This window comes from Lepisosteus oculatus, chromosome 8 (genome assembly GCF_040954835.1).
Source record: "Lepisosteus oculatus isolate fLepOcu1 chromosome 8, fLepOcu1.hap2, whole genome shotgun sequence".
NCBI classification, from domain to species: Eukaryota; Metazoa; Chordata; class Actinopteri; order Semionotiformes; family Lepisosteidae; genus Lepisosteus; species Lepisosteus oculatus.
The window spans coordinates 5,444,061-5,470,774 of record NC_090703.1 but is presented as its reverse complement, the minus strand read 5'-3'; the positions used below and the strand labels follow the sequence as shown (position 1 = coordinate 5,470,774).

Below are 26,714 nucleotides of genomic sequence, written 5' to 3'. Positions count from 1 at the left end.
AATACCTTTCTTTGCAGCGGAAATAACGAAATGATCCGGATTCTACCGATGGGCAAATCGGATTTAGTGTGCGGTTGTGGTCCATAATCCAAGACTGTAATGCAGTTGACACATTACAAACAAACCCATTGTGTCTTGTGTAGCTTGGAATGTGTTTGTTCCGAAAACGTGCAATGAAGAACCATAACCTGGGAGAAAACAAGGAAAAATAAAACATAAGATTGAAGAAACGATCGTTAATTTTGTTTGAACATGCATTCCTCGTTTACAAACGTTTGAGTTTCTGAAGACGAGTTTAACGTCATCAGAAATCGCCAATGTATCTGCTGCGCTCTCTCGGTGCCTTTTGGTGCTTCATAGCTGCATTTAAAATGGCTTTAAGGTTTAGCAGCCGTTTGTTACATGTTCATAGACATTTTGTCAGTTGTAACACAGCCCATCTACTGTCGGTGCCGGGAGAAAAATCTGTCCTTCCAGTCTTTATAAATTATTGTGTTCGCTTTAAGGTGAGACAAATGCTGACCTGTTGTAAAGTCGCTTGAACTTGAAAGATCATGGCATTAGTTGTGAGTAATGATATGCATGAATTATTAAATAGAAAATCAAAAAGAAAGCCTTCTACATGTACTCTTTCATCTGCGTAAACAACATCGCTTCTTCATTTAACAGTGTAGGGAGATAGCAGCACTTGATACGTTTTTAAAGGTTGCTTCCAATGATGCTGTCTCGTATAATGTTATTAAAAAAAACAGTGCCCCTGATGTCACGTAGATCTACAGTTTTAAACTAATAACCTTGGCAGCCTGAGCAAGGTTAAAGTTAGATTGTTTTTAGAATTAAATAAAGCACGATGCTTTCATTATCTTATTGGAAAGCGTTGTAAAACGATGTTAAAAATAATATACATACAGGTATGTAAAGAAAATAAGAAGCATATACAGTAAGTCTTTTGATCAGGTGAAAATATATGCATCATTCAGAAGTAATGACTAACCTACAGTGTTCACTATGACTGTGAGTAGTGGTGTCTTTTCTAGTTCATTCCAAATCTTTTCCATTTTCCAAATCCTTTATTTCATGATTAATGATTTCTGTGATCTCATCAGCGGGACGAGTCAAGAGAGTGAAGAACTGAATCCAAGTCCTGCCTTCGATCTAAGACTGCCAGATCTGCTCCTGCAGAGTCTGATTTCCATGGCAGTGTTTCTCAGTTGATGGTATTGATGTACTGTGTTCATGAACAAGTCCCCAGATGCTCTTCCATGTACAGTAGCTATCTGAGCTGAGACTGGGACAGCGCTTCTATGACAAGTTAAGAACTGGGCCACTGCTCGTTCCAGGCCTCGGGATCTGAGGGGCCGACACTCCAGGAGAGGCAGAGACAGCACATGGCCAGAGGTCTGCCCCGTCAGAGGCCCATCCCAGGGGTGAAGCAGGTCATCGTTGTGGCCTCGGGAAAGGGAGGTGTGGGGAAGTCAACCACCGCAGGTATGCTGCCCAGTTACAGGGGCCTTACAACTGTCTGCAGCTCCTTTTCCCAAAGCGTACAGCACAGGGTATACACACCGCCGTGCACACAGCAAAGCTCAGTGAGAAAAACCGAGCACGATCGACAGCGTGAGTGTTACCAGTTGCAGCAGGGTTATTGGGACATGTTTTTCAGCTTCTTGTTCACTCTGGGCTTTATTTGTTTTGAAAAATCTGCAAGTGTATGCAAGGCTATTATCCACGTGGCTTATTTCCAGGAGCTATTCCTCCCCAGATGTTGTCATCGGCCCCATTCCCCCCCTGTCTGACGAACTGCGCTGAGTTGTGTCGTCTGGGCAGAGCAGGCTACAGCTTTCAAAAAGAGTTAGGGGGGCAAAAATTCTCAAATAAGACGTATCGGTCAAATCAAGATCAGAACCAGATCCCGATGCCACCTTGCTATGCAAATGCAAATAAACTGTAATAAACAACAGGAACGACCCCCCTGTCATCAGGGAACACGAGCACCATGTTATCTCTGGCACAGACAGGTGCCTCCCCTGCACTCCTAAAGAGACACAATCATGCTCCTAGGCAGGCATAATTACTCAGTTCTTTTTTAATTACTTTCATTATACTAATTGTCCTCATTTTATAATTCACAGACTACAAATTACCATCAATTTTTAACTTGTTTTGCAGTGAACCTGGCTCTTGGACTTGCCGCTAATGACCTGGTAATTATCCTCAGCCTTTTCTGAAATGTCTGCTTTTTTCCCCATGTATGACATGTCCGGTGCAACTTGCACACTGTATGTGAAGCTTGCATTGCAAAGTGTCCTCACGCACAGCAAGAAGACCAGCCGTGTTTCTGTGATCTTTAGAACGGTTTAAGAAGCTTTCCTGTTTCCAGATCTAAACAGGATGCTTGTGTTCTTTTATTTTATTCGTTCCTTCTGAAGACTGTATTTTAATTTGTTCTTCCCTATGAGCCTCCGAGTTTCCTCTGAGTACACTAAGGTGAGACAAATGCTGAGACAAAAGCGTATCCTTCTATCTCCATGGCAAAAGACAATCCCCTGTGTCCTGTTGCACTGTCTGAGAATTTGTGGCATGGGCATACCTGCCAGGAGGTTTTTCTGGTCATTTGAAGATAGTGCACCTTCTCTCCTTTGAAACAGGAAAAGTCAGTGGGGCTCTTGGATGCAGACGTTTATGGTCCTTCAATCCCCAAACTCATGAACCTGAGAGGGAACCCTGAGCTCACAGACAGTAAGTCTCTTTGTTCTCTCACAGACGTTAAGAAGTGGTTTTGTGAACATAAGCGTAGCTTTTTGTGGTAGCCAGTGTCAGGTTTTTACAGCTGGGGAGGTGCAGCTCATATGTGGCTGGTACATTATCACTTATGTACACCAGTTATACTGATTCATATGCTCCATATTTTATAACCATTTTAGTAGACACACCCACTCAGATCTCTTTTTCACACAAAAGTTTTCATTTTCAGAAAACCTGATGAGACCACTGGTGAATTTTGGCATTCCTTGGTAAGTTAAAGATGTATTAGAATTAGCCGTGTTCAGCAGGTATTAATTGATGAACGTAATGGCTCCAGTGATTGTTTTCCCTGCCCCTTCTGTGCCAGCATGTCCATGGGCTTTCTGGTGGAGGACACGGCCCCAGTGGTGTGGAGAGGCCTCATGGTGATGTCAGCCATAGAGAAGCTGTTAAGACAGGTGGGGAGACACATTATTTTCCAGTGTGTGGGGGGTAAAAGTAGGAAGTTGCCTGTTTTTGCCCTACTCCTGCAGGATAGGAATGATAATAATAATTGCTTACACTTATATAGCACTTTTCTGGACACTCCACTCAAATCACTTTACAGGTAATGGGGATCCCCTCCAGCACCACCAGTGTGCAGCATCCACCTGGATGATGCGACGGCAGCCACCACACATCAGCTATCAGTGGGGAGGAGAGCAGAGTAATGTAGCCAATTCATAGAGGGGGATTATTAGGAGGCCTTGATTGGTAAGGGCCAACTGGAAATTTGGCCAGGACGCCGGGGTTACACCCTTACTATTTTCGAGAAACACCCTGGGATTTTTAATGACCACAGAGAGTCAGGACCTTGGTTTTATGTCCCATCCGAAGGACGGGACGGCGCCTGTTTACAGTATAGTGTCCCCGTCACTATACTGGGGCATTAGGACCCACATGGACTGCAGGGTGAGCGCCCCCTGCTGGCCCCACTAACACCTCTTCCAGCAGCAACCTTTGTGTTTCCCAGGAGGTCTCCCATCCAGGTACTGACCAGGCTCACACCTGCTGAGCTTCAGTGGGCTGCCAGTTGTGAGTTGCAGGGTGATATGGCTGCTAACAATGATGATCATTGTTTGCTGGAAACATGTGACATGTTATGCTTCTTTATTTCACAGGTAGACTGGGGTACCCTGGACTACCTGGTTGTGGACATGCCCCCTGGCACAGGAGATGTGCAGCTGTCTGTCACCCAGAATATTCCCATAGCAGGTAGGACATATAAACCCCAGCAGGAAATGTCTCTTCACTGTGTGAATGGTGAGAAATACGGGTATAGAAATGAAGAAAAAGTAATTCAGTAAAGTATGTCAAGTATTTTGTATAAGAAGATTATCTAAAGAGGAAAGGGAGAGATGTATTTTCAGGGTGTTGCACAGATAACTTGGTTTATATTAAGAAAGGTTTACTTTGAGAGTGAATGGATTATCCTGCTCATGCTCTTAAGGTTTTAAAACTCCAGCTCACGAGTAGCTGTCTTAGCTTAATGTTTGGAGGGGCGTTTCATTTCCAGAGGGGGTTATTAAAAATGTAATGCATCATGTACTTGATGTTGTGGGGAATGCAGATCAGTAAATGCCACTTGGGATTCAACAGGCAAGAGGAAGAGGTTTTTTACACTTTCTGTTTCAGATTAAACAAGCTGACAGTTCACTTTTACAACCAAAATATTTTGATTTTTTTTCTTTTAAAGCTTTTTAAACTCCTTTAAAAGCAGTTGTTGTGCAGTATAACGCCCACTGACCCTGATTAGCAGCTAAGTTTGAATTCATGAGTTTATTTTCTTAATTTCAGGCGTGAAACAAATGAAATAATAAATGAAATAAAATACTTTCTGTATTTCAAGGTAATTATCATACAGATGAATGATTGTAAGTCTGAGCGCACTGAACCATTTTGTGATAGTTCATTAACAATATTCTGGTCAAAAGTGCCCGCAGTGCTGCCCACAGACAGGTACATTACCAAACCATCTAGTGCTGCCCTCTACTGGAATCCCTATTGAACTGCATCTGTGACAGGCGATGCACTTAACATCTCCCCAGTAGGTACAAGTAAGCTGAAAAATAACAGGCAAAAAAAAAAAAAAAAATAACAGGCAAAATATTTACTTTTAATATAGTTTTAATATAGTTTTCCCGAATACACAATGTTGTTGTGTATTTAAATACAGCACGCAAAATGGTAACTAGGTGTAGCACTGTTCATGTCATAATAGACCTCCTAGCAAACAAGGAGGAAAACCCCATCACAATAAACTTTAACATCTCAAGAGCGGTGGACAGAAAAATGGACTGTGACCTCTTCCTCTGTTTTTTGTTCAAGCACTCTCTTGCTGGTATGAAAGAATGCAATGCTAAGCGTGCTTACATGTAATAAAGTACTGCAAGTGGCTTGCTTTTTGAAGGTCTTTAAATTGTAGCCTACATAGTAACTCAATATGAATTGTGTAATGTTCTTGTCATGATTTTACCCATTAAATTGCTGTCAGAAACAATATTCTTGTAATATAAAATTTTAAATTTGCAAGACTCATTTTTACTGTTCACAGCAAAACAAATAAAGCAAAGACCAATGAAATATTTATTTTAAATTTTAAAATGGGTAGCAGTCACACAATAAGCAAAATAAGAAAGGATTTTTCGTTTTGTGATTCACGCAGGTCCTGCAGTAAGCGTGAAATGTGATGCCCGGTTCTGTAGACTCTGGGAACTTTCTGATGTTGGTAATTTGTCCTCCACTAGAGGGACTCAGTGCACAGCTTCTTCATTGTTCCTGGTAAACTGCAACAGTTCACTGGAGAGAAAAAAAAGACATTCTGTATGCAAATCTCTTGGCTGCAAACCAGCAGACAGCAAAATGACAGTCCCCTTGTGTGTGTATATAAATATGTGCTGTACTCTACTTGGCTTAGCAAAGTGAGTGTTGTCAGTATACAAGGCATCAAAAGGTAAATTACAAAAGGCACATTTATGATAAAAGTTTAGAACCTGCAATTCACATTTCCCCTCTGAGAAGCAAGAAATCACTGCTATGGAAACAAAGGGATCTATATCCTGCCGGATTATCAAGGGCTTGCTAGCAACATATTCTCATGAATACTGCCTTTAACAACATGAAATGGAGATCTGTGGAATTCGGTGCAGGAGATATTCAGTGAGTGTTGTTTCTGATGGCAATAAAACAGTGGTGTTTTTTCGTTTCTCCAACAATGGAGATGAGTCATTTCGGATGGAAATTCAATGGTTTGAATTCCTTGCGGGTAACTGTGGGAAAGCTGAGTGCATTTCTGCTCTGTCACTCCAAATGATTGTGTGTGGACTAAATTCTGGTTCTTTCTGAAAACTTGGCATCAGCCTGAGCTGCGCCGCTGCTTACTGTAAGAACAAAAGAGAATGAGTCCTTAAAAACCCCTCTTTTCTCTCCTCTTCCACCCTAGGGGCGATTTACAATGCCTGGCCTCCAGGGCTTCTCCTCCTGCAAATCTTTCTCAATAAATCTTGAAATAATTGATGTTATATGTACTTTCTCGTCCTGGCAGACTTTCCCTGTGGCTGGCATTGGTACCGTAGTAAAAGAAACCCCAACAAAGAAAGAAATGTATACTTTCTGCTCCCCCCCAGCAGCCGAGCCCACCCTCCCTCCCCCCTCGCTCTCCGCTCTGGAGCCTGTTCGTCGACCTGGTGGCTGAAAGGTTTTATCCGCCAGCATAAGGAACCCTGTCACCTCCAGTGTTTCACATTTTTATTCTGGCATGTTCAGTGTACAGGTGGGCATACCGTATTGGTGCTCCCTTTGAACACTGTGCCTTGGTCTTTAAAGAGTACTATACTGCCCCCTGGGGGCAGTGCAGAGCAATGGTTAGGGCATGGCGATGGGTGTGCGAGACTCTGCTCTGTCATACCCTCGTGGAAGGAAGTTCTCCAGTTATTGCTCCAACCCACCAAGCTGAACAGATGGGCATGAGTGTTGTTGGGTGGTGACAGTCCACAGGGGGGCAGTGTACACCCAGTATGCTTAACATTAAGCCAAGCTCAGCTCCGTCCAGATGAGCCAGGAGGCTCAAGCATGGACTTTTGTTTTCCATTGCGCACAGGTGATGTAAGTTTGTGACTGTGTCTGCCTCGGTGTACACCCACCACATTGGAATTCCACACGCATTGGCTTAAACGACACTGTGTCCCGCTTCTGTTTTTTTGACCAGTCTGCCCTACCAGAAATGAGTCCAGTGCTAAGAGCCCATCTGACACAAGTGCAGTGGTGGGAGCAGAGGGAATGTTGCATGTGGCGAATGTCAAGAGCACATTCGGCTGACAGCTGTCGCTTTTACAACGGCAGAATCTTGCCCAAAGCTAAATAGAGAGCAGGCTGTTTTTTTCCTGCATCCACACACTATTTGTAATGTGTTTGGCAGTGGCCGGGAGCTGGTCTCTTCATTCTGTTCCAGTATATCCTCGGCCAGCTGCGAGCTGTAATACTGGAGGGTCCCGTGTGCCAAACGCTGTACAGTATATCAATCCATTTATCATTCCCAGCTTTCATGCCGAATCTCCCTGGCTTCGTGCTGCTGGCAATCCCAGACTGGAGCCTGACCTATCAGACCAACGGCCTCACCCTGCTGAACTCCTGCACCTGCTGTCTGCAGCAGGCAAGCAGACTCTCACACTGCAGCCCTCTCTGCAGGCTGAGCTCCTGTTTGGAACAGTGACTTTCCAAAAGCCTTCCAGCACCAAGCTGCTTCTCATTGTCTGCGTAATGAGTGGCAGAATGTTTGGGATATGCATAGTTTAAGCCATTTAAGATTGCAAAGAGTGAAGTAAATCCCATTTATATTGCAAGTCTTTGAAAAGGGCAAGGCTGGAAGCATGGTATCGTTCTTGTGCCTGGTTTGCTTACTAGAAAAAGAGGCGATGTAGATAAGGAAAGTGAATGTGTTTCTGATTCATCTGATGAGCAGAGAGCTGTTTTAGCATCTTTACATATTATCACGTGCTGAATTAGCTGGGACCCCCTTTTCCTCAGGTTGTTAGTATTTGTTTTTCAGGATGCTGAAAAAGAAACACTGAAAGACTGAAACTATTCTTTTAACCCTAGATGTGACTAAAATGATGTCATAGAAGTGGAATTCTGTTTTGTTACCAGTATAGCCACACCCGATGTATGAAATACTGTATGACAGCTAGATAATGCTGATGCTGTGTGGTCTGTAACGTTAGTTTGAAGTGTTTAGATTTCTTTACCCTTTTTTCTAAGCAGAGTAGGAATTTCCCTTTCTGAAAAGCTGGGGCTGCTGTTCAGGTCGGCCAGTTCACATTTTCCATCCAATGATCCATTTTGTTTTTGTTCATGCTCTGTTTTGCGAAGCTGCGCTCATCTGGTTTTTAATTACAAATTGTCATGATCAGATCAAAACGGTGTTCAGAACAGTGGGGGACACGTTGAGCAGATTTACAGTGACACGTCTGCACTTTTCAGTTGTAAAGGTACCAGGGAGATGAGCAGTGGAACATAATTGAATCTGATGTCAACAGCTAGAAGAAGCAAAAATAGTTCTCTCTGTTTTTTGTGCTCGTTGAAGGTTCTGAGAGCATTGTTGGAGTCGGCCATCTGTGCCTGGCATTACATAAAATAACTATTGAAAATTAAAAAGATGGCTATCACTATGTTGTTTGGATCTAGCTCTTAGCTTACTCAGAGGGGGATTAAGTTACCTGAATTTCAGAAAACCCCTCTGGGCTGTTTTACAACCAGATTTCTGATGTGATGTACTTCATGTCAAGAGACCTAATCACTCCCCAGAGGTATTTCACTTAGACTTAGTAAATTCAAAACATTTCAATCAATGCCAAGGGGAAGAAGCTTCATGATGATAATTGGTTCTGTTTTATAATGAGGCAAATTAGATTAAACCTTTAAATCTGACCAAAAAGCTGAGATTGAATTCAGAATGTATTTGTTTATAGCTCCGCGCTTAGTTGTCTTTACTAAATGTACCTGACTAACACTTATCATTAATAATAATAATAATAATAATAATTGCTTACACTTATATAGCGCTTTTTTGGACACTCCACTCAAAGCGCTTTACGGGTCATGGGGATCCCCTCCACCACCACCAGTGTGCAGCCCCACCTGGATGATGCGACGGCAGCCATAGTGTGCCAGAACGCTCACCACCGCTATTAGTGGGGAGGAGAGCAGAGTAATGAAGCCAATTCATAGAGGGGGATTATTAGGAGGCCATGATTGGTAAGGGCCAATGGGAAATTTGGCCAGGACACTGGGGTTACACCCCTACTCTTTTCAAGAAACGCCCTGGGATTTTGAATGACCACAGAGAGTCAGGACCTTGGTTTTACGTCTCATCCGAAGGACGGCGCCTTCTTACAGTATAGTGTCCCTGTCACTATACTGGGGCATTAGGACCCACATGGACCGCAGGGTGAGCGCCCCCTGCTGGTCCCACTAACACCTCTTCCAGCAGCAACCTTTGTTTTTCCCAGGAGGTCTCCCATCCAGGTACTGACCAGGCTCATACCTGCTGAGCGTCAGTGGGTGCCAGTTGTGAGTTGCAGGGTGATATGGGTGATTAAGTGCATTAACTGTTTTTAACGAAAATATTGGAGACAGAAAGATGCCTTCTGAATTTGTGTTGTCTTTAGCAGATTTTCTTGGACATATTTAGTGTGCAAACTGAAAATTCCTTCAGGCTTTTAACTTTATTTTGATAAATGACTTCCTTCAAATGTTCCATCTGATGGATTCATAAGGAGGCGGTGTTCACAGTGCCAAATTTTCTGAACCTCTAAACTATGGGCTGGCTGCCCGGTTTTAAAATGGAGCACAGGAAAGCATGTTGCTCCTTAAAATGCAGAAGCAGTGATTGACGTGCTACTTTAAATTCAAGAATTTTGCATGCCATCATTTTTTTATAGCATGTTTCAGTAAATAATGTATGTTTTGCAGACAGACACATCATCCTTCTATGTTCAGAAAGCCAGTTGTCCTGGTGAGGATCGTGGCAGCCCAGAACGTATCCTAGAAAGTCAGGGCACAAGGCAGCATATAACTGCTTTTGTGCTGGATGGGATGCCGGTCCACTGTAGCACCACAGAGAAAGGGAATAATCGGTACCACTGTACAAAGAGACATGTCGAGAACTGTGTTTAAATGAGTTTAACTTGATCCTGAGGTTTTAACTGTACAGGGAATGTCGGTTTCTACATCTAAATATTGTGGCAAGTTGCCCAGTGTATCCAAACAGGAGGCACTGTGACAGTGGAGCTGCCACAGAGATGCCCTCAGTCACTCTGTAGATTGACCATCGGGGAGTGGTAATTAAATGAGTGTTAATTGTGTGGAATGTGGAATGGGCACACTGCCTGCCTCTGTGCAAGGGTGTGTCACAGTAGAAACCTAGTGATTAAGTAATACTCAGGACATGTTGGTGTCCTACACTTAAAAATACTGACTGATGAACCTTTTCTTTTGTCTTATCTGTTCTTTCTTTGACCCAATATTAATGATATGATTACATTAATATTGTAGTTCTGTAACAAAGCTAATTCTTGCTGTGTGCTCTTGCTACCATGAGATCAGAATCTCGTTTGCTGTGGGAGAATAATGAAGAGATTCTATATTTTGGACAGTTTACAACGTGGAACTTGTGTATCCTGCGCAATTTCATGTTTCATGTCCGTTAGTGAAATCAAAAGAGCTAGATGTAAATCTCATGTCAGCTGGAAGTGAGAAGTTTGTCTTCCAAGAAGAGAATAATGTAGGCCAACTTTTTTTTGTTTTTGCGCTAGGCACGCAAAGCCAAATGTTGTTACCTCTTTCAGGGGCGGTGGTGGTGTCGACTCCACAGGACCTGGCCCTGCTGGACGCGCGCAGAGGGGCGGAGATGTTCAGGAAGGTGAACGTGCCGGTAAGGCCTGCCAGCTCCCGACCAGGTGCGATCCGCCGGGCCCGTGAAAAGAAATATCACAGGTCTGCGAGGAGCGTACATCCCTGGGGGCGGAGACGCAGTAGTGCCTGATTTGTGGATCCCCGATTAGTTTCTTCTTGTTATCTTGTTGATCTTGAGGGATGAGCTGTCCGATTTAATGTTGTGGCATTTATCCTTTTTTTTTCCAGTTCAGTACAATCTCGAAAGAATCTGTTTTCTTGGCTGTGCTCAAAAAATAAGCAAATTGCAAATCATAGATCCAGTTGTGTGCATCCTTGTCTCCGTACATTGGAAGATGGGTCCCAGATGTTCAGCTGGCCTCCTAACCTTCTCTTTAAGTGCGGAACAAACATTTCCCAGACTGTTCGCTCTCTCTTGCTTCCGATAGCAATTAAGTATTATCTCTGTCACATCTGCAACATCAGCTCTCTGAAGCGTATATGTAATTATTCTTTATTGAATTCGTCCCATGGTTTTGCCACACTCTCATGTAGACAGCCTATAATGGCGATTACCCAAAGCAGCATAAGAAGCACTGTGCTGCTGCAACAATGGCTAATCAGTTTTGTATCTGCTAGTGAAGGCAGGGAAGTAATTAAAATTTCAGTCCTTGTTTTAGTGTGATGCCGCTCTTGGTCAGTTCTGAGACTTCTTCTTACACCTGTTTTCATGGTGCAGGAACCTGGCATCTTCCAAGTGATCCCTGCAGCAAGACCTGTCCCGTACCCTCATCAGCCTCTGTCATGATTGCTTGTTTGCAAAATCAACTTTCATGTAGAGTGCTTCTTGTAAACTTCAGACAATATAGCCAAGAACCTTGAAGGCCTTTTATTTTTAGAATCGGAGACTTGTTCATGTGAAAACAGCATGTTTTACAATGCATTACATGAGAAGTGCATTAAGCTGCATTTGAGACCTGAGACACTTTCAAACATGTTCTGTCCAGAAGATGCGCAGGTTGTGATGTGGAAGTGTTTTTTCTCAGAGCACAGTGATGGAGGTAAGGTTATCTGGGTGGAGTTATTTTGGCTCAGCGCATGATTAGAGATTTATACTGGAAAAAGGTTGTTCACAAAAAAGCACCATTTAGTATGCTCAGTTATGCTCATAGAACTAATGCTAATTTTGTTATAGTTGATCAAAGTGAGGGATTATTATTTTGTTTATGGCAAATTCTATCCTGTTTTTATACTGCTTTAATGTAACTGAATATTTATTTAAATCTTTTACTTATTGTACTAGGTAATTTATTGAATTTTTTTACTGTTCAATGCACTGAAGAGGGTGGAGGGTCAGATGAAGAATATATAAAGCTACACAGGTGTCTCTAGTCGGTGATTAAATGCAGCCCACATTTCCCTCTGCCGGGTTTGGAAAAAGCCTGGGAAACTAGTACAGGATCTCCGATACCGTTGTGCTAGTTCTGCTGTTGACAGGCAGTGATCAAAGAAGTCCTCTAGCTAACAAGGTAAAGATACATAGGATACATACATAAATAGCCAGGTTAAAAGACAATTGTATTTATCCAAGTCTTAATCTGGAAGGATTGAATTCAGGATATGCGGAGTGCTGTGGCTGATTTGGAATAATATTCACCTAGAAGTTTCTGTTTTTCACCCGAACGTGACACTGCCTTGTCTGCCTTGGACATCTGCTGAGTTGGACCCATTTCAGGATTTGTGTGTGTGCCATGTATCTGAAAAGAGAAAGCACGCACATAGATTCCCAGATACGGATTTTTCCTGAGAAGGCTTTCTTCTGCAGTTCTGTGTGGGAAATAGTCACAGGGCTCATGATCTATGTCGATGAGCAGAGTTAATGAATGTGAGCATGTTGCAGAATGGTGAATACATTTTTTTGAAATTTTGGACAGCTACCTCGGAACCAACAAAGACCTAACCATTTCCGAGAAACTCAAAATTAAATTGTGTCGCCTTTTTCTTTTTGCAAAACATATCTATAGTAGGTCAAGTGCCAAGAGCCATGCTCTGCTACCATAGATATTTATTCACAAAAATATGTCTGTCTTTTTCACATCAGATTAGGTTCGTGATGATTTTAGTGCTAGAAATGGGAGAACAAGAGCTGCCGTTAACCCCATAACCTGCTCACGGGCAGCTTTTAGTGGGCATAAATAGTTGTCAAGAATGTTTCCCAGTTCAAATCAGCAGCTGAAATTCCTGCTTTCAAACCTGCTGTATAATACAAGTGCTCTCGGCTTTCTGATATCTCCTCTTAAAAGTTACAGTGTCAATGGTAAAAATTATTTCATAACTTGCCGTGGTTTGTGATCCCTCATGTCCTTTGTTAATTGCCTCGTCTTATCTACTTACAAAGTCAATATACTCAAGTACATAATAGGACTTCACTCGATAAAGGTATGACTTGGTAAGGTGACACCGCTTTACTGATCACTAAAGTTTTTTTTTTCTTTGGACTTTGCCATTTTAAGAGCTGTATGCCTGTAGAAACAGCTGGGTAATGGAGTAGCAACAATGTTTTTTTTGAGCTGCAGCAGGCAAAGGAACAGCTGTGGCAGATATTTCAGCACAAGTAAAAAATCCTGTACAAACAAAAATGAATGCTCGGGCTCTGGTACAAGATTGCAGGGCACACGGATGAAAACAGCCACACGGGTGAAATGGTCAGGTGGAGGTGCTGAGATAATAAGGGCACACAGTAGTAAGTTAATCCAAACTCCTCCTCCAGAATGTTTTTCTTGTTTTTTTTTCAGTTTCAGCCAGTCCAGAGCTTAGAATACGAAGCTAAAGCTGTTTGCAAAACAAATGGGGGAAAAAAATGAAAAATTTACAAATATTTCAACTTCCATCCCAGATGACATAAAATATGTTAGCACATTTAGTACATTAACCACCCCCATTCCCATCTGTAAGTAGTTGCTCCGGAAACCGGAATGGCACTCTTGTTGGAGAGCCATGTATGAGTGATGAGCCATGTATGAGTGATCAGTGGAGCTCCAGCACATACATTTTCTTACAAGCCATTTGTCTATAGCACCCTGGAGCAGCACTAAATCAGAACTGCTGACAGACTTCCTGCGCAGTTTTATCTATGCATTCCTGCTCACCTAGAGCGCCAGTGAGTGAGAGCCCCATCAGAGAGGTGAGTGTTCAGACATGGAAGCATGTCCCAGTTGAAAGCACGCCTCATTTATTGGCTGGTCTGGGGTGTCTGTGTGACGGATGGCATGGGGCGTGCTCACATTTCGCCTTTGTCTGCCTGTTTTCTCAGCTCATTCATCAGCGGGGCCTGACTGCTGCCCAGCGTCCAGTACTGACTGTAATAATGCCTTCTGTATTACTAATATTTGGTTTGTTACATGGGTACATTTTTCATTCCGTCCCTTGTTTTGACCAAGGCTGGTTTAGCTGGTGGTGCGGTAGTTGAGCTTTAAATTCTGGCTCATAAAAGCCTCTGCTCTTTCCTATCAGTGCAGGTGTGTGCAAGAGTTGGCTATTCTTTAAAAGCTGAAAGTCACAGAATCTAAGAAACTTGGTTTAGATTTCCTTCAATCTCACCCTTTATGGTTCATTGCTGATTAAAAACTCATCCAGCTTTTGTTTGTCAATGTGCATGCAGTCCTAAAGGTAACTTTTTCATGCCAATAAAATGACATAAGAGGGCTGAGGCACTTTAACCAGGTAAAGGCAAAACTGCATGAGTACTTCTGACTGAAGTACAAATTCTGATCAATTCCGTTCCGACTTTGTCAATCAAAACCTCTTTTCCCCAACTCACTGGGGCTTCAAGAGGAGACAGGGAAGTGAGGTATTTCTTTGAGATTTCCTCCCTCCCTCTGCTGTGACAGAGCTGGTGCACCGGATGCAGGCATTGACTGGGTTTGTTTCATTTAACCTGAACCTGCACTGCACAGCTCACGTGAGAGTTTTCTGCTGGGGCTCTGCACCACTTGCAGAAACGTCAGATATCATGTGTGATATAGGATACAGGGTCTTCAGACCTTGGGAAGCACCGTGACTCCAGACCTGCTGCGATCAAACATATGGTTCTGCGTGGTTTATGGCTTATTTCGTGTTTTGAAACTTAGGGTAATTTGTTTTCAGGGCCTATTACTGCATTTTATTACGGCAGTTCCTCTTGTATATATCTCATTACACAGGAGGCATCACTGTGTAATCTTCTCACACTGAGCTCAGTTCGTCTCGGGGAGGGTTTTGTTGAAAGAATTGAAAGAGTGGATCGGGAAGTGGTGCAGTAGTCAAGACCCTGCCCTTTATTAAGCTGTTCCTAATAAGCAATCGCCAAATTACATAATTAAATTTCAACTGTTGCTCATTGGAAGCCACAGTTAAAATTGCCTTTATTTGCTTTGCACTTGGCCTTTACATTGAGGTTGCTAAAAGCTAAAGATTCCTTTGTTTCTGCATGTCAGGGGGCTGAGGGGGTAAATAAGTCTGCCGGAGGGTTTTTTCTGCTAGTGTCGCACTGTAATTCTGCTCGGCAGGACAGTTCCTCCACCAGCGAGGGTTTTCATATCTGCGAATCAGTGGGCACTCTCCACGTGCTGCTGCTGATACAGGCCTAATAACAGCCTGGCTGCAGAAGCTGGACATCAGCAAACCAGCCTGTACCCCCGGATTTATCCAACATGTCTGCCAGTCTGCTGCAGAGAAATAAGCATTTCAAGCAAGTGAAGCATTTAAGCAGGTGGTGTTTAATTTAGAGAGAGTACACCAAAGGGACAGATAACTGGTCGTGGCACGTTTTGGAAGCAAAACAAGTATTGTGCTTGTGCCTTCCATGCTGACGCAAGAGTGATGGTGGTGCATCCGGTTGGTTCAAGATTGGCAATGCCAGATTTGGAATTAGAAATAAGGAGTACTTCCAGATTTGGATAGTAACGTAAGCTTGTGCTGCTGCAGGATCTTACTGGATTGTGCCTCGTTAATTAGTAAGGTATTCTCCTTTTGTTTGTGCGATTCTTGTTGCTGTGTTCTTACATCACGCGTGTAAAGGAATAGTGGTTTTTCCTGTTTCCCTCTAGTTTCCATGGTGACACCACCCTAAAATTGACCTGAATTAAAGTCATTGACAAGCTGTCTTGGCCACTGGACTGTATTATCTACCTGTAGTCATAGCAACTGATAATCTGACCTCTGTCCTGCTGTGAATTAAGTGAGAATGTCTATGAAACAGCGTGTGGAGAATGGCTTTTAAAACATCTTCTTCAAGAGGTCTACTCCAGGCCACCGTGTGAAGAGGTAATAAGGCTTCTGTTTTATTCAAATTTAGTTTCCAAACGATCCGTTCCAATCTTTCAGTTTTTCAATTTATTTCTTGATATTTTAAATTGTAATTTGAACATTACATTTTTGTCGTGAAGACATACGCACATTTTGTTTTAAATTGAAGTCAGTGTTTGCTCAGTTTTTGTTGTTGTACCTGAAGTAACCAATACATTAACAATTTATGGTTGGCCAGTCTGCACAGAAAGAAAGCAGCAAATTGCTGGCACCGTTCCTTATATTATAGAAATAAATTATTTTTATGTTTTTTCAATCTCTTGGTTTCTATCCAGAACTATACCTTGAGACAATATTTATTAAACGAGCTGTGTGTAATTCCATCTATCTTGTGTCCTGTTCATGTTGGGTGTGACTTAAAATGTCAATTTAATTAAAAAATGGTAGCAGTGTAGCAGTGAGTTGTGTCTTTTAGCTTAAACCTATATTTAAGGGCAAGTCCAATCCTACAGTTGTAAACAGAGTCTGGGTTTAGATAGGATTAGAAGTGCCATTCAAGTTTGACTTCAGTCATGGTAGTGGTTAAATTCCCTGTGGCTTAATTAAAACAATGTGAGGTGTGGTTTGAGATTTTTCTCAAACCCAATAGTAACACCAACCTGGAGAAACAGTTGAAAAATGTCAGAAAGTAAGTTCAAACACACTGCCTCTGCTATCTACGAGCACTGACGTTAACTAGATCCGAACATATCCATAGACTGGCCCTCATGTAACCAGTAACCAAAATGTGAGACATGCATTTTGGAAAGGTTTTGTGTTCGACCTCTACACCAATCATCCAAAAAATAGGGCCTGAGTCCAAAACATTACAAAGGATTCGTGAATAAGTGGTTAAAACATAGTTGTGAGCATTGCAGAAACTAAAGTTGTGAACTACCTAGTTGTAATCACTGGTCCTAACTTAATTTGATCCTTAACATCTTATGAGCTGCAAAATGAAATACATGAAAATCTGCGCTATTATGTAAATAGAAGACAATCCTAAGAACTTAACAATGATTCATTAAACAAAGCAGTGATTGTTGGGTTTTCACTCATAACACACAGTAATTTCTCACTCTAACACTGACCTCAACTGGTCATTACCCTAAACATTGATCTAATCAACATCTAGTACACACTACTCATCAATGGGTGATATTGATATTTAAAATATCACTCAATATTTTTAGAGCCTAAAAAAACATTAAGCATCTATAACGAACAAGAGAAAATACAATAACAATAAATGCAATAATAATGTGGTAACACCTACAGCAATGCTAAGACCACCTTGTACTGTATAAAATGAATTGTGATGCACACTTTGCAAAGATAAAAATGATGCTGACAACTTAGGTTACTTTTAAAATCCACAGTGTACGTCATTCAATGTAGATGAGCCTTTAATATGCATTTTGTATACTTCTGAGTAATATTTTGTGACTTTTACTTTTGTCTTAGAATTAGGGTTAGAAGCAACATTAAATTTGACTTCAGCCAAGGCGGTGATTAGATTTATCTTATCTTTTCTAGTATAATGTCTTACATTCATCTTCTTATATGTTATATTTCTCATATACGTATCCGTCACAGTCATTATGCTGTTTATCTACTGAAGTTGCAACAAAACATCTAAGACCCTAGGCCTTGCAGGTATTGGGTTTGATACCCCAGGCCTTGTTTTAACAAGGACAATTTTTAAATAAAAGGTGTTTGCCGTGCATGGGTTCACTTTTGTCTAATAAGCTTGGTGTGCTCTCAGTACATAATTGTTACACTGCTGTCATTTTTGCTGTAATCTTTTCAAAACTGTGCACCTCCTGCTGAGATCAGACTTCTCTTATTTTCCACTTTAGAAGAGCCCTTTTTACTGTCAGTGTTAAGCTTTGCTGTCTCCTTTAATAATCTGTGCTGTTCCAGGAAGGCTGTGTGTTAACCCGGCTCTTCTCATTCATCTGCCCATTCCTTCACTTGGAGTCAGTCTGTTGTGAGACGGTCTGCTAATTATACTTGACCAGTACAGTGTGAGCAGAAAGCCAGTTTTCCCTCCAGGATTAACCCCTAGCTCGGCTAACATCGCTGTGAGACTCTAATTGTGCTGCCATTTCCCTTTCATCTCTTAAAAGATTTAAGTGCACGTGAATCAAACATGTTGTAACTTTTAATCATCCGTCCTGCCCTAAAGGAACCAATTAATTTTTCTAAAATGACTGAGGGAGAGGTGGAAGAGGAAATAGACTTGAATAATTCTTTTTCATTTTTCCCCCCGAGTAAGAAGTAAATAACTTTGCGTGCTTGAATTATTTATTTCAAAGAGCTGGGTTAGATGCTAATTGTTAGGTCCTGAGAGTTTCAGATAGTCCTTTCTTTGTGAGGTATGGGGATGTGTTTAGAAAAGCTTAATCTTGGGAAAACAAGAGCATCACTACAAGCCAAGCTGGCTTCTTACCAAAGGTGCTGAGCCACATTTATCAAAGTCAGCCGAACCAGACTCAATTTGCATCTCAGTGTACGGAGAGAATACCTTGTGAAAATGAAGAAAATCCAATATAGAGTATTTAAGCACTTTCAAAATTCCCCCTATACTTGAACTGTATCCAGATTGCAAAACCCAAGTTCTGATGGCACCATCCTCCAGTGATGAGATCCTCAGAAATCCAGCCACTTTCGCCGCTATGCGGAACGAAAAGCGCAGTCACATTTTCCACGTTTATGACAACAAACTTTAAGCCAATAAAATACATAAAATTTGGTTCAGTGGGTGAATTGGAAGTGTTTGGTGGTCACAACACAGAAACATCAGAAGATGCAAACAACGTCTAAACTGCAAAATATGTACCGTGGGGTAACGTTAGCTTTTTAACAAACGCGCCTGAAGCAAACTACAGACAGCACAGCTCTGCCTCCTGGACCATGGGAAGCCCTTTCGTCCGCTTGGTCAAGGAGGCACTCAGGAAACTCCATTTTGGTCAGTTGGCAGTTTCAGCTTTGGCCCTTAAACACAATCCAAAAGCACCGTTTCTTTTAAGTTCCCTTGGTGTAGCAAAATACAAGGTAAAGAGTCTCTTCTTATCCTGTTTGAGTATTGGCATAACTTTCCCCTCACAGGTGCTGGGGCTCATTCAGAACATGAGTGTGTTCCAGTGTCCGAAGTGTCAGCACCAGAGTCATATATTTGGAGCTGATGGAGCGAGGGAGCTGGCGGAGAGCCTCGGCGTGGAGGTGCTAGGTGAGGACACTCCTCCGTCCGGCCGGCGATTTGTATTCTACTCACAGCCCTGCTGTATTGAAAGTGAACGGCCCATAAATCCCCTGGTTGGTACTGCTGTGCCCTCGTCACCAGCCTTCTGCTCGCTGCACAAAACCAGGCTCCCAGACAGTGCTTGGCTTCTCTCTGTTGGTGTTGTCGTTAAGTTGTATTGTGTCATTGCCACGGCAGCTGATTTTATTAAAGCTCTCTGTCATGTATTAGGGGATTGGACCCATTCGATATTTACCGGTTTTGGGAGAGTTTCCCTGGAGAGCTCCCTCAATCCATGCAGATGTGTGAGCTAACGTTCCCCTGTGGCGTCGGGGTGGAGAGGATCAGCATGATGCGCCTCGCTGTGATCTTCAAGGTCCTTTTGCATCAAAGCACATCTTGCTGAGGCCTATCTGCAAAGGCCCCTGCCACTGCCTAGCACCGCGAGGAGCAGCCAGAAGACTGCTGGCGCGCCTGCGGACTCGCTCTCTCCTCTCAACGGCTTTCCTTTCCCTTTTCTAGCCGACATCCCGTTGCACATAAATATCAGAGAGACGTCAGACAGCGGCCGGCCGGTCGTCGTGTCTTCCCCTGAGAGCCCAGAGGTTTGTTTAATTTCACTAAACTACAGGGTGCCGAGAATCAGAGCTCTGAAATGATACACTGCATATGTAAGGCAGCAGCTGCTGCAAAATTGGAATACCAAATGATGCCCCCCCACCCCACCTGTTCCCTCTCTAGTTTTCTTAAGTACGTTGGATACTGAAGCATGAAATTGCAGCAGTAATTTTTGTTTTTTAAATGCAATGTATTCTGGTCATTCAAGACCGCAAAGACCTGTTTTGTATCATGATTTATTCTGGTAAGATTTGATCATCCCGGTTGTTCTGCATCTGCTTCGCCAGCTTCAGCTAGGATTGGTCGGGTCTCAAGGCCAGACCAATCATCACGGCCTGTTCCACCTCTTGGAAGAAAAGAATCCGACTGGTCAGACTTTCCTTTCAGCTCGTTTTTACATCTAACTGTTCAACACCATGAAAAGCTGGACGGAGGTGTTATTTCAGGGCTCTGTTTTGTTAGGAGGTTTTTCAGAACATCTTTTTTTCTTTTATTTACCAGTGAGTTTCAAGCCATTGTGTAAAGCTGGGTAAACATTATCATTAGAATTTGGTATTTAGCTGTATGGAAAACAAATGAGCTCTTAATATATTTTCAGTATGTTATCTGACACGGTGTTGCTTGAAGTCATAAAGAGACCATGGAGAAATCTTTCTCAGCCTGATTTGCTATGCTGTTTAAGGAATCAGACACATTTCATAGGAAAAATCAGTGTGTGCAGTATGCGTGCATACATTGCATGAGATTAGTGCTGAACAAGTTGTGTCGTTTGAAAAAAGAGAAAGGTCTTACTAGAAGGGACTATTTGTTCTTCTGACAGCCATTTACTGCAATTACCAGCTGTCCCTTCGTCCCTGTAACTGCTCTAGCTGGTCATTAAATGGACAGTAACGAGTGGCCTCCTTAATTACTACTCTGCTGCATCTCTGTTTTAATCTCTGGGATAGCGGACTGGTTGATTGGGAGAGATTCTGCTAGGACTGACTGTTCCTATGGTGTTTCATCTTCTCCTGCCCTCAACCACCCCGGTGTGGAACTGGGATGTGTGCCTGTTCCTGCTTTTACCTCACTACACCACACACCCGATGCAGTACAGCTAATCGCAACCCCCGTGTAATAACAATTGTTAACGATGCCTGAAGCTTCTGGTTTGATATCCTGTAGATATTTAGCATTTTGTATTAAAAGAATGAAAAAATACCGATTGTTTGTGAGAAATATATCTAACCCAGAGACCCCAACTCTAGTCTTCAGGGGCTGATGTCCAGTTGTTATTATTGGTCACTTTAGATTTCCAGCTTCCCAAGAACAAGGAAAGGCTTCAACGTGTCCTATTAAGCAATAAGGAGTTCAGTTTAGTAAATAACAACTCGGGTGGAGGGAGAAGTGGAACCCTTCTTACCCTGCAACACTGGTGGCGCACTCCCTTGATCTATACACCCCACTGTTCCCACTATGGAACTGGTTTGCTCATCTTTTTTTCAAAGTGAAATTGTTGTTAAAAAAAGCTCGGCATACTGTACATAGTGCTCACTGCATGACACTAAATAGTATTTTTGCTCTGGAAATTTTATTTCATAAAAAAGCAACTGTTTAAAAAACTGTTTAGAATTCTTTTCCCCGTGGGCAGTCTGTGGGCAAACTGCTCATTCCATAACAGATGAACTAGATGGGAAGTTTACCTACTGTTTGCCCACAGGGAAAATGGGCCTTTGTCTCAAAATGAGATTGCAGTAATTGATTCCACTTTTGGAATCAGAAACAGTTGTGTACTTATCATTCATGCCAGCAGAACAGTGGCTTCACCCACTGCTGGAGACAGAAGGGTTTCTTTAAGTGTTTTAAAGCCAAGGGAAACCTGCAAAACGTTCTGTGCTTAACATATACTTTGTCTAAATTGCACAATTGAACGAGCTGGGGAGGTAGAGTGATTCTGTATCTGGCATTCCTAACGTAGACACTTGAGATTGGCAGACCATGTCCCAAGTTCTCTGGGGGGGGTTGTGTCCTGTCCAGTTGGAGCTGGAGGGAGATTAACCTGATTTCCTGTGTTTCCCAGGCCAGAGCTTACCGAAGGGCTGCTGAGGAGGTGGTGAGGCGCCTGGCCTCTCTGCCGGGCTGAAGAGCAGGAGGCTGGGTCCCCTGACCTCCTGCCGTCAACGGGCAGGAGTTTCAGTCCAGAGCCTAGGGCCCTAGACAGAGCCCTTGGAGCAGGGGGCGAGGTATCTTCTGCTGCGAGCGATGAGCAGTGTCACGCACTCTGACAGCATCACATGATCTGCCAAAGACCCTGAGATAAAGAGCAGCTCGATTTTTCCGCTTCATTCCTTGGGAACATATCTAACGCACTCTGATCTTTCTACAGCCTCATTGTGCTTCCACTCACAGAACTATAGTACTTTGTTTCTATTTGCTCTCCTACTGCGTCTCCCTGCTCTTATCAACCCCCTGACGAACCACCTGAACATTTTTCGCGCATTGGAAACCTTCCCTTTCCTTGTCTTACGTGTACAATCGGTATGTTTCTATCACAGTGCATGCTTGCCTTGCCTCCCATGTTGATATTTCACCTTCTACTCGTGCTCGTCTTTCATCCTCTCGTGTGCCTTGATCAGGGCAAAAGAGGGAGAGGAAACAGTGGAAAGTGCAGCTTAATTTTTTTGAAGTGAACATATTGTGTATTTTTAGGAATGAAGAATCATCTGAAAAGAGAAAACAGCACAGTTTTTTGTTTTAAAAAGCCTGTTTTGTTGTATAGAGATTATGCTGTTGACCTTACTGCTGAATATGGTGCATTGCCATCTATTTTATGACAGTTCATTCCAGTGTTACTCAGTTTATTCCAGTATCATTCATTTTAATTATAGACTAAGGAGATGTACATGTGGAATGAGAATACTTTGTGTGACCTTTTAAAGACGTTTCTGATGTATACTTGACAGGTGCCCTTCTCTGCATTCTGTACAAAAAGAGGAAAATTGTTTTCCCTTTCTGTGGCTCAGATGAGTTTTTCTATGTCATTTTGTCATTTAAAAGCCAGGGGAACAGTGGTGACATTTCATTGAATTTGGCTGCCTCTGCTGACTTTTGTACATTCTGTTTAATCTAAATGTTTAACGTGCGCCTGCTATGGAGTTTCTCACAAAATGGAACACAGAAAGGGTTGAAGAAAAGTAATGAAGTGGCTGTGTTTAAAGACATCTTCCTCAACAGATGGAGTTACTTTGGAAACATTACTTTTTTCTTTCAGTTCTTTTTTGTCTTAAGATCTTAAATCTTTTCTATTGTCTTGAATGCCTTTTTTCCTTTGAGGAAAGGATTGGTTAATTATGGTTAATTGTCCTGATTTTATAGTATTCCATACTGTACTTGACAAATCTAATGTGTACATTTTGTATTATCATTCATACTCACTGCACACATCCGGGAACATGAAGAGTTACATCTGCACCACATAAAGAATTCATAAAGAATAATCTGCACCAGAAGAGCAAAAATACACAATTCAAATGTTTCTGTGTTCACGACAAAATACTCCTTATCCTCACATTACTATCAGAAGTTTTCTCTTCGGTCCACCACTCCTTACTTTTTTTGCAATCATTTTTTACTTTGAACTGAGATATTGCAAAACCATAAAACCTCTCTGTGCCCGTTTATTGCTGCCAACTGCAAACAGAGAATTATGGCCTCCCACTGTATTCAAATAAGCCATGTTGCTGCCCACATTAAAATACACTATTGTACTGTATGTGTTGAATAGAATTAGGATGTTGTTCTTGAAGTCATGAAAACGTTTTGATGCAGAAAACGTTTTCGTGTTAAATTGTGAAATGTCAACAAATACAGTTATTAAAAGCAGATATTTAGCAAGACTGAAGGCAGGAGTCTGCCTCATTTGTAGAAAGTAGCTGATGTGCGTTATTAGGGTGCTCCAATGTCCCAACAAATTTCTCTGGACTATTCTTTCCTGGAGTCCCCTGGACTCTGGCTCGAGTCTCTGGATTTTCTGATAATGTCTTTGGTCTTGTATAAAATCAAGTCTTTTTCAGAATATATTGTGGTGTTTTGGAGTAAACTGTATGAACTTTTGAATCTCTCCTGGCTCTCTGTTCTCAGCTGCGTGATCATACATTCTTGAGTCTACCTTATGAAATAAGGCAACAATCACAGGGCTAGAAAAGATATGAACATGCTAGTGATCTGTGAAATTTTAATAAAAGGAATCAAAAAAGGTAAGGTAAAATCATCACTTTTGTAGTAATATTATAGTCCACGGCCTAGATCACAGTCCTGTCCGCAGTGTTCCTAAATACATCAACTAGAAAGTGTTTTCTGAGTTGTTGTTCCACGTCTTCCTTCAGTTGAGATGAGTTGAAACGAACACTTTGTTTTTTGTCAAATGTCAGGTAGCTCAATGTGTATGTTTCGTAACATTGGCCCTGAAGGGTAATAAGGATTATTTCTTACTGTTCAAAGTGTTTTATGGAAAGGTGTGATGCAACAAAATATCTAACAATCTCGTAAAGAAATATAAAACTGGTAAAGAAACACAAAAAGTTGGAACCCAAAAACCTGAAAAGAGCTTGCGGCCTCAGCCGTGATGTCTTCCCTACACTCTCGGAAGCTCTCTACTGCATCTTACTTAACACCTCCCCAGTACCTTTTCTCCTTTTACCCCTCAACGACTTTGTTCTCATCTCTCTGCCACCTGCCCCGGCCCCCGCTCGCTTGAATTAATCTCACCCCTCTTTTCTTCCCTTGGCGTTCCAGGGAAACTCGTCTCCCCAGAAAACTCTAGGTCCTCTCACCACTCTGGACTTTTGGGGCATCTCTTTAGATTCAGTTTAATCTAAAGTTAGGTCGGCCTTCCTCCTTACAAGCTGACTCATCTCTCATTTTCAGATTTCACATTTTATCACTAGACGCAGCTTGTTGTCTTTGTTTGGGCGGTCCAGTGATGCTATCCTCTTTAAACCACAAGGCAGATCTTTCATCTCTCAGGTTCCTGCTCCTTCTACGACTGTCGGGTTTCTCAATGCCCATGTTGCTATGTCACCTAACTCCACAGGATATCAAATTGTGGAGTTTTTTGCTACACCACTGGAACGGCCTCTCTATGTTTTACAACGATTGGTGTTCTACTCCGCATAATCTGACTCTCTTCACCAATACTTCCTCTGTCAGTTTTTCAGATATTTTCGAAGCTCAATTGGTTTTGTAGTTCCAGGCCCTCTCAAATCTAGGAGCTCTCTCCCCATGTACGATCCACAGCCCTTCTGCAACTCTGTCCTATAGTTGCTGCCGCCCACGTCTGGGGATACCAGTGGATGGGAAAATCAATTCTATTTCATTGTGATAGCAAATCCACCATTTTCATTAACGATAAAGTAAGATCCTCTTCCCCCCTGATTTCAAGCCTCCTTCACCATCTCACCTGGATTACCCACAATGTCCTGTCAAGAGTTTAACATCTCCCTAGACTTTCAAATGCTGCGGGTGACGCTGTTTCTCTTTTGCAGATTCCCAAATTCCACAACATGATGCCCACCGCAGCTCCTTCCCCTCTTCAAGTTCCAGAGTCCCACAGTCTTTTATTGACCAGGATCAACTCTTTCCGCCCAGCTTCAAGCAGCACGTGACTACATGTGTCTGCTGCTTTAGCTCCACCCACCATGTGACCTGGACAGCATACACCACCTTCTGTGTATCCCACTGGCTGCCTTCAACTCCATTCAGCCTCACTATTCTTGTCGCCTTCATTGCCTGTACCAGAGACACTCTCCAAGTGCTAGAACCTCTCTGGGATTCAGCTCCCCCTCACGATCCAGTCTAATGAGTGTCGTACCCTGCTTTCTATTCTAGCAGTCCGTCTCGCGCTTCATGGAATTCAAAGACAACACCTCCAATCGTCCCTTCCAGGAAGCCTATCTCCTCTGACACCCTCCTCATTTCATCTTCCGTCCTGAGATTAGGTTGTTTTACCCCCTGCGAAGATGCACATATGGCTGCAATGTGTCGGACTGCTTTTTTCAGATTCTGAAGAGCTGTAGAATCCTCCAGTTCCTCTGTATCTCTTTTTCCAGAATCGAGTCTTATCCCTCTGCGACCTGTCTTGTGTACCAGACTCCCACTTCACTCATTTCTACTCTTTTCTAAAACGGATCCTCTTCGCGGAGGACATTACATCCATCCCTCCCCATCGGGCCCTTATTCGTTCTGCCCTTTCCAACTATCTGACTCATTGAGCCTTTACTACCAACCCCGGCTCCTTTGTTTCTCTCACCCTCTTTATTGGTGGTAACCAGGCACAGGTTTTTCTCAGTTTTAATCTCCAGGCCTGGTCTCCACCCTCAGTTTTACACTCCTCATTCTTTCAGAACTGGAGCCCCCAGCTCACTGCTCGAAGTGCGTTTTTCCCCTACCGCTGTGCGGTCAGGCTCACACATTCACACATTTCCCCAGGTTTAAGTATGCATTGGCACACACTTTGTCCTCACAAACAAGTTGTTGGGAGAGAAAGTGTTGGGCGGAGGGGGTCCATCTCTTGTGGGGGGGGTAAGTGAAGCTCACTTCCCCCACCTCAGAATGGCAGGTCCACCTTGAGGCCTGCTGGTGAGGTTCTCACACCAAGAGCCAGAGGGGACCCCCGGCCACATTGTTCTCTTCATCCTCTGAGGGCCTGGCCCAGTCGCGAGGCAGCGCCTCTCGGGGAGTCAGGGGTGTTTATGTGCCAGAGGCTGCCGAGTCACCCAGCTCAAGCGGATCACTCCGGTTCTCAGCGCGGTCCAGTGTCCTGTACCTCGCTGAGAGCTGTTAGCAGAGTGGTGCAGCGGGACCGTGCTGGGCCCAT

At 42.8% G+C, this 26,714-nt stretch overlaps 1 protein-coding gene across 4 annotated transcripts; it reads left to right on the top strand.

Annotated features, from left to right (window-relative positions):
* The first annotated feature begins 23 nt into the window (after positions 1-23).
* nubpl (nucleotide binding protein-like) lies at positions 24-26,714 on the top strand. 4 transcript variants are annotated; one of them, XM_015350598.2, is made up of 11 exons: positions 56-506; positions 1,341-1,488; positions 2,170-2,204; positions 2,649-2,739; positions 2,975-3,014; positions 3,113-3,203; positions 3,906-3,999; positions 10,629-10,714; positions 19,111-19,231; positions 19,766-19,848; positions 21,921-26,712. In XM_015350598.2, exons 1-11 carry the CDS (start codon positions 318-320, stop codon positions 21,981-21,983), a joined length of 1,041 nt encoding a protein of 346 aa, XP_015206084.1. In that variant the 5' UTR covers positions 56-317; the 3' UTR covers positions 21,984-26,712. The 4 variants fall into 4 exon arrangements, with proteins under 4 accessions (XP_015206085.2, XP_015206087.1, XP_015206088.1 ...); XM_015350599.2 differs by lacking the exons at positions 19,766-19,848; positions 21,921-26,712 and adding an exon at positions 19,475-19,758 and having other exon boundaries at positions 24-506; XM_015350601.2 differs by lacking the exon at positions 19,766-19,848 and having other exon boundaries at positions 45-506; positions 21,921-26,714.

Bases quoted from the DNA above. Each gene is read 5' to 3' on its own strand.
- nubpl (XM_015350598.2), top strand. From the start codon at position 318: ATGTATCTGCTGCGCTCTCTCGGTGCCTTTTGGTGCTTCATAGCTGCA. The intron at 1,489-2,169 runs GTATGCTGCCCA...CTTGTTTTGCAG, and splicing joins GGGGAAGTCAACCACCGCAG to TGAACCTGGCTCTTGGACTT. The intron at 2,740-2,974 runs GTAAGTCTCTTT...TTTCATTTTCAG, and splicing joins GAACCCTGAGCTCACAGACA to AAAACCTGATGAGACCACTG.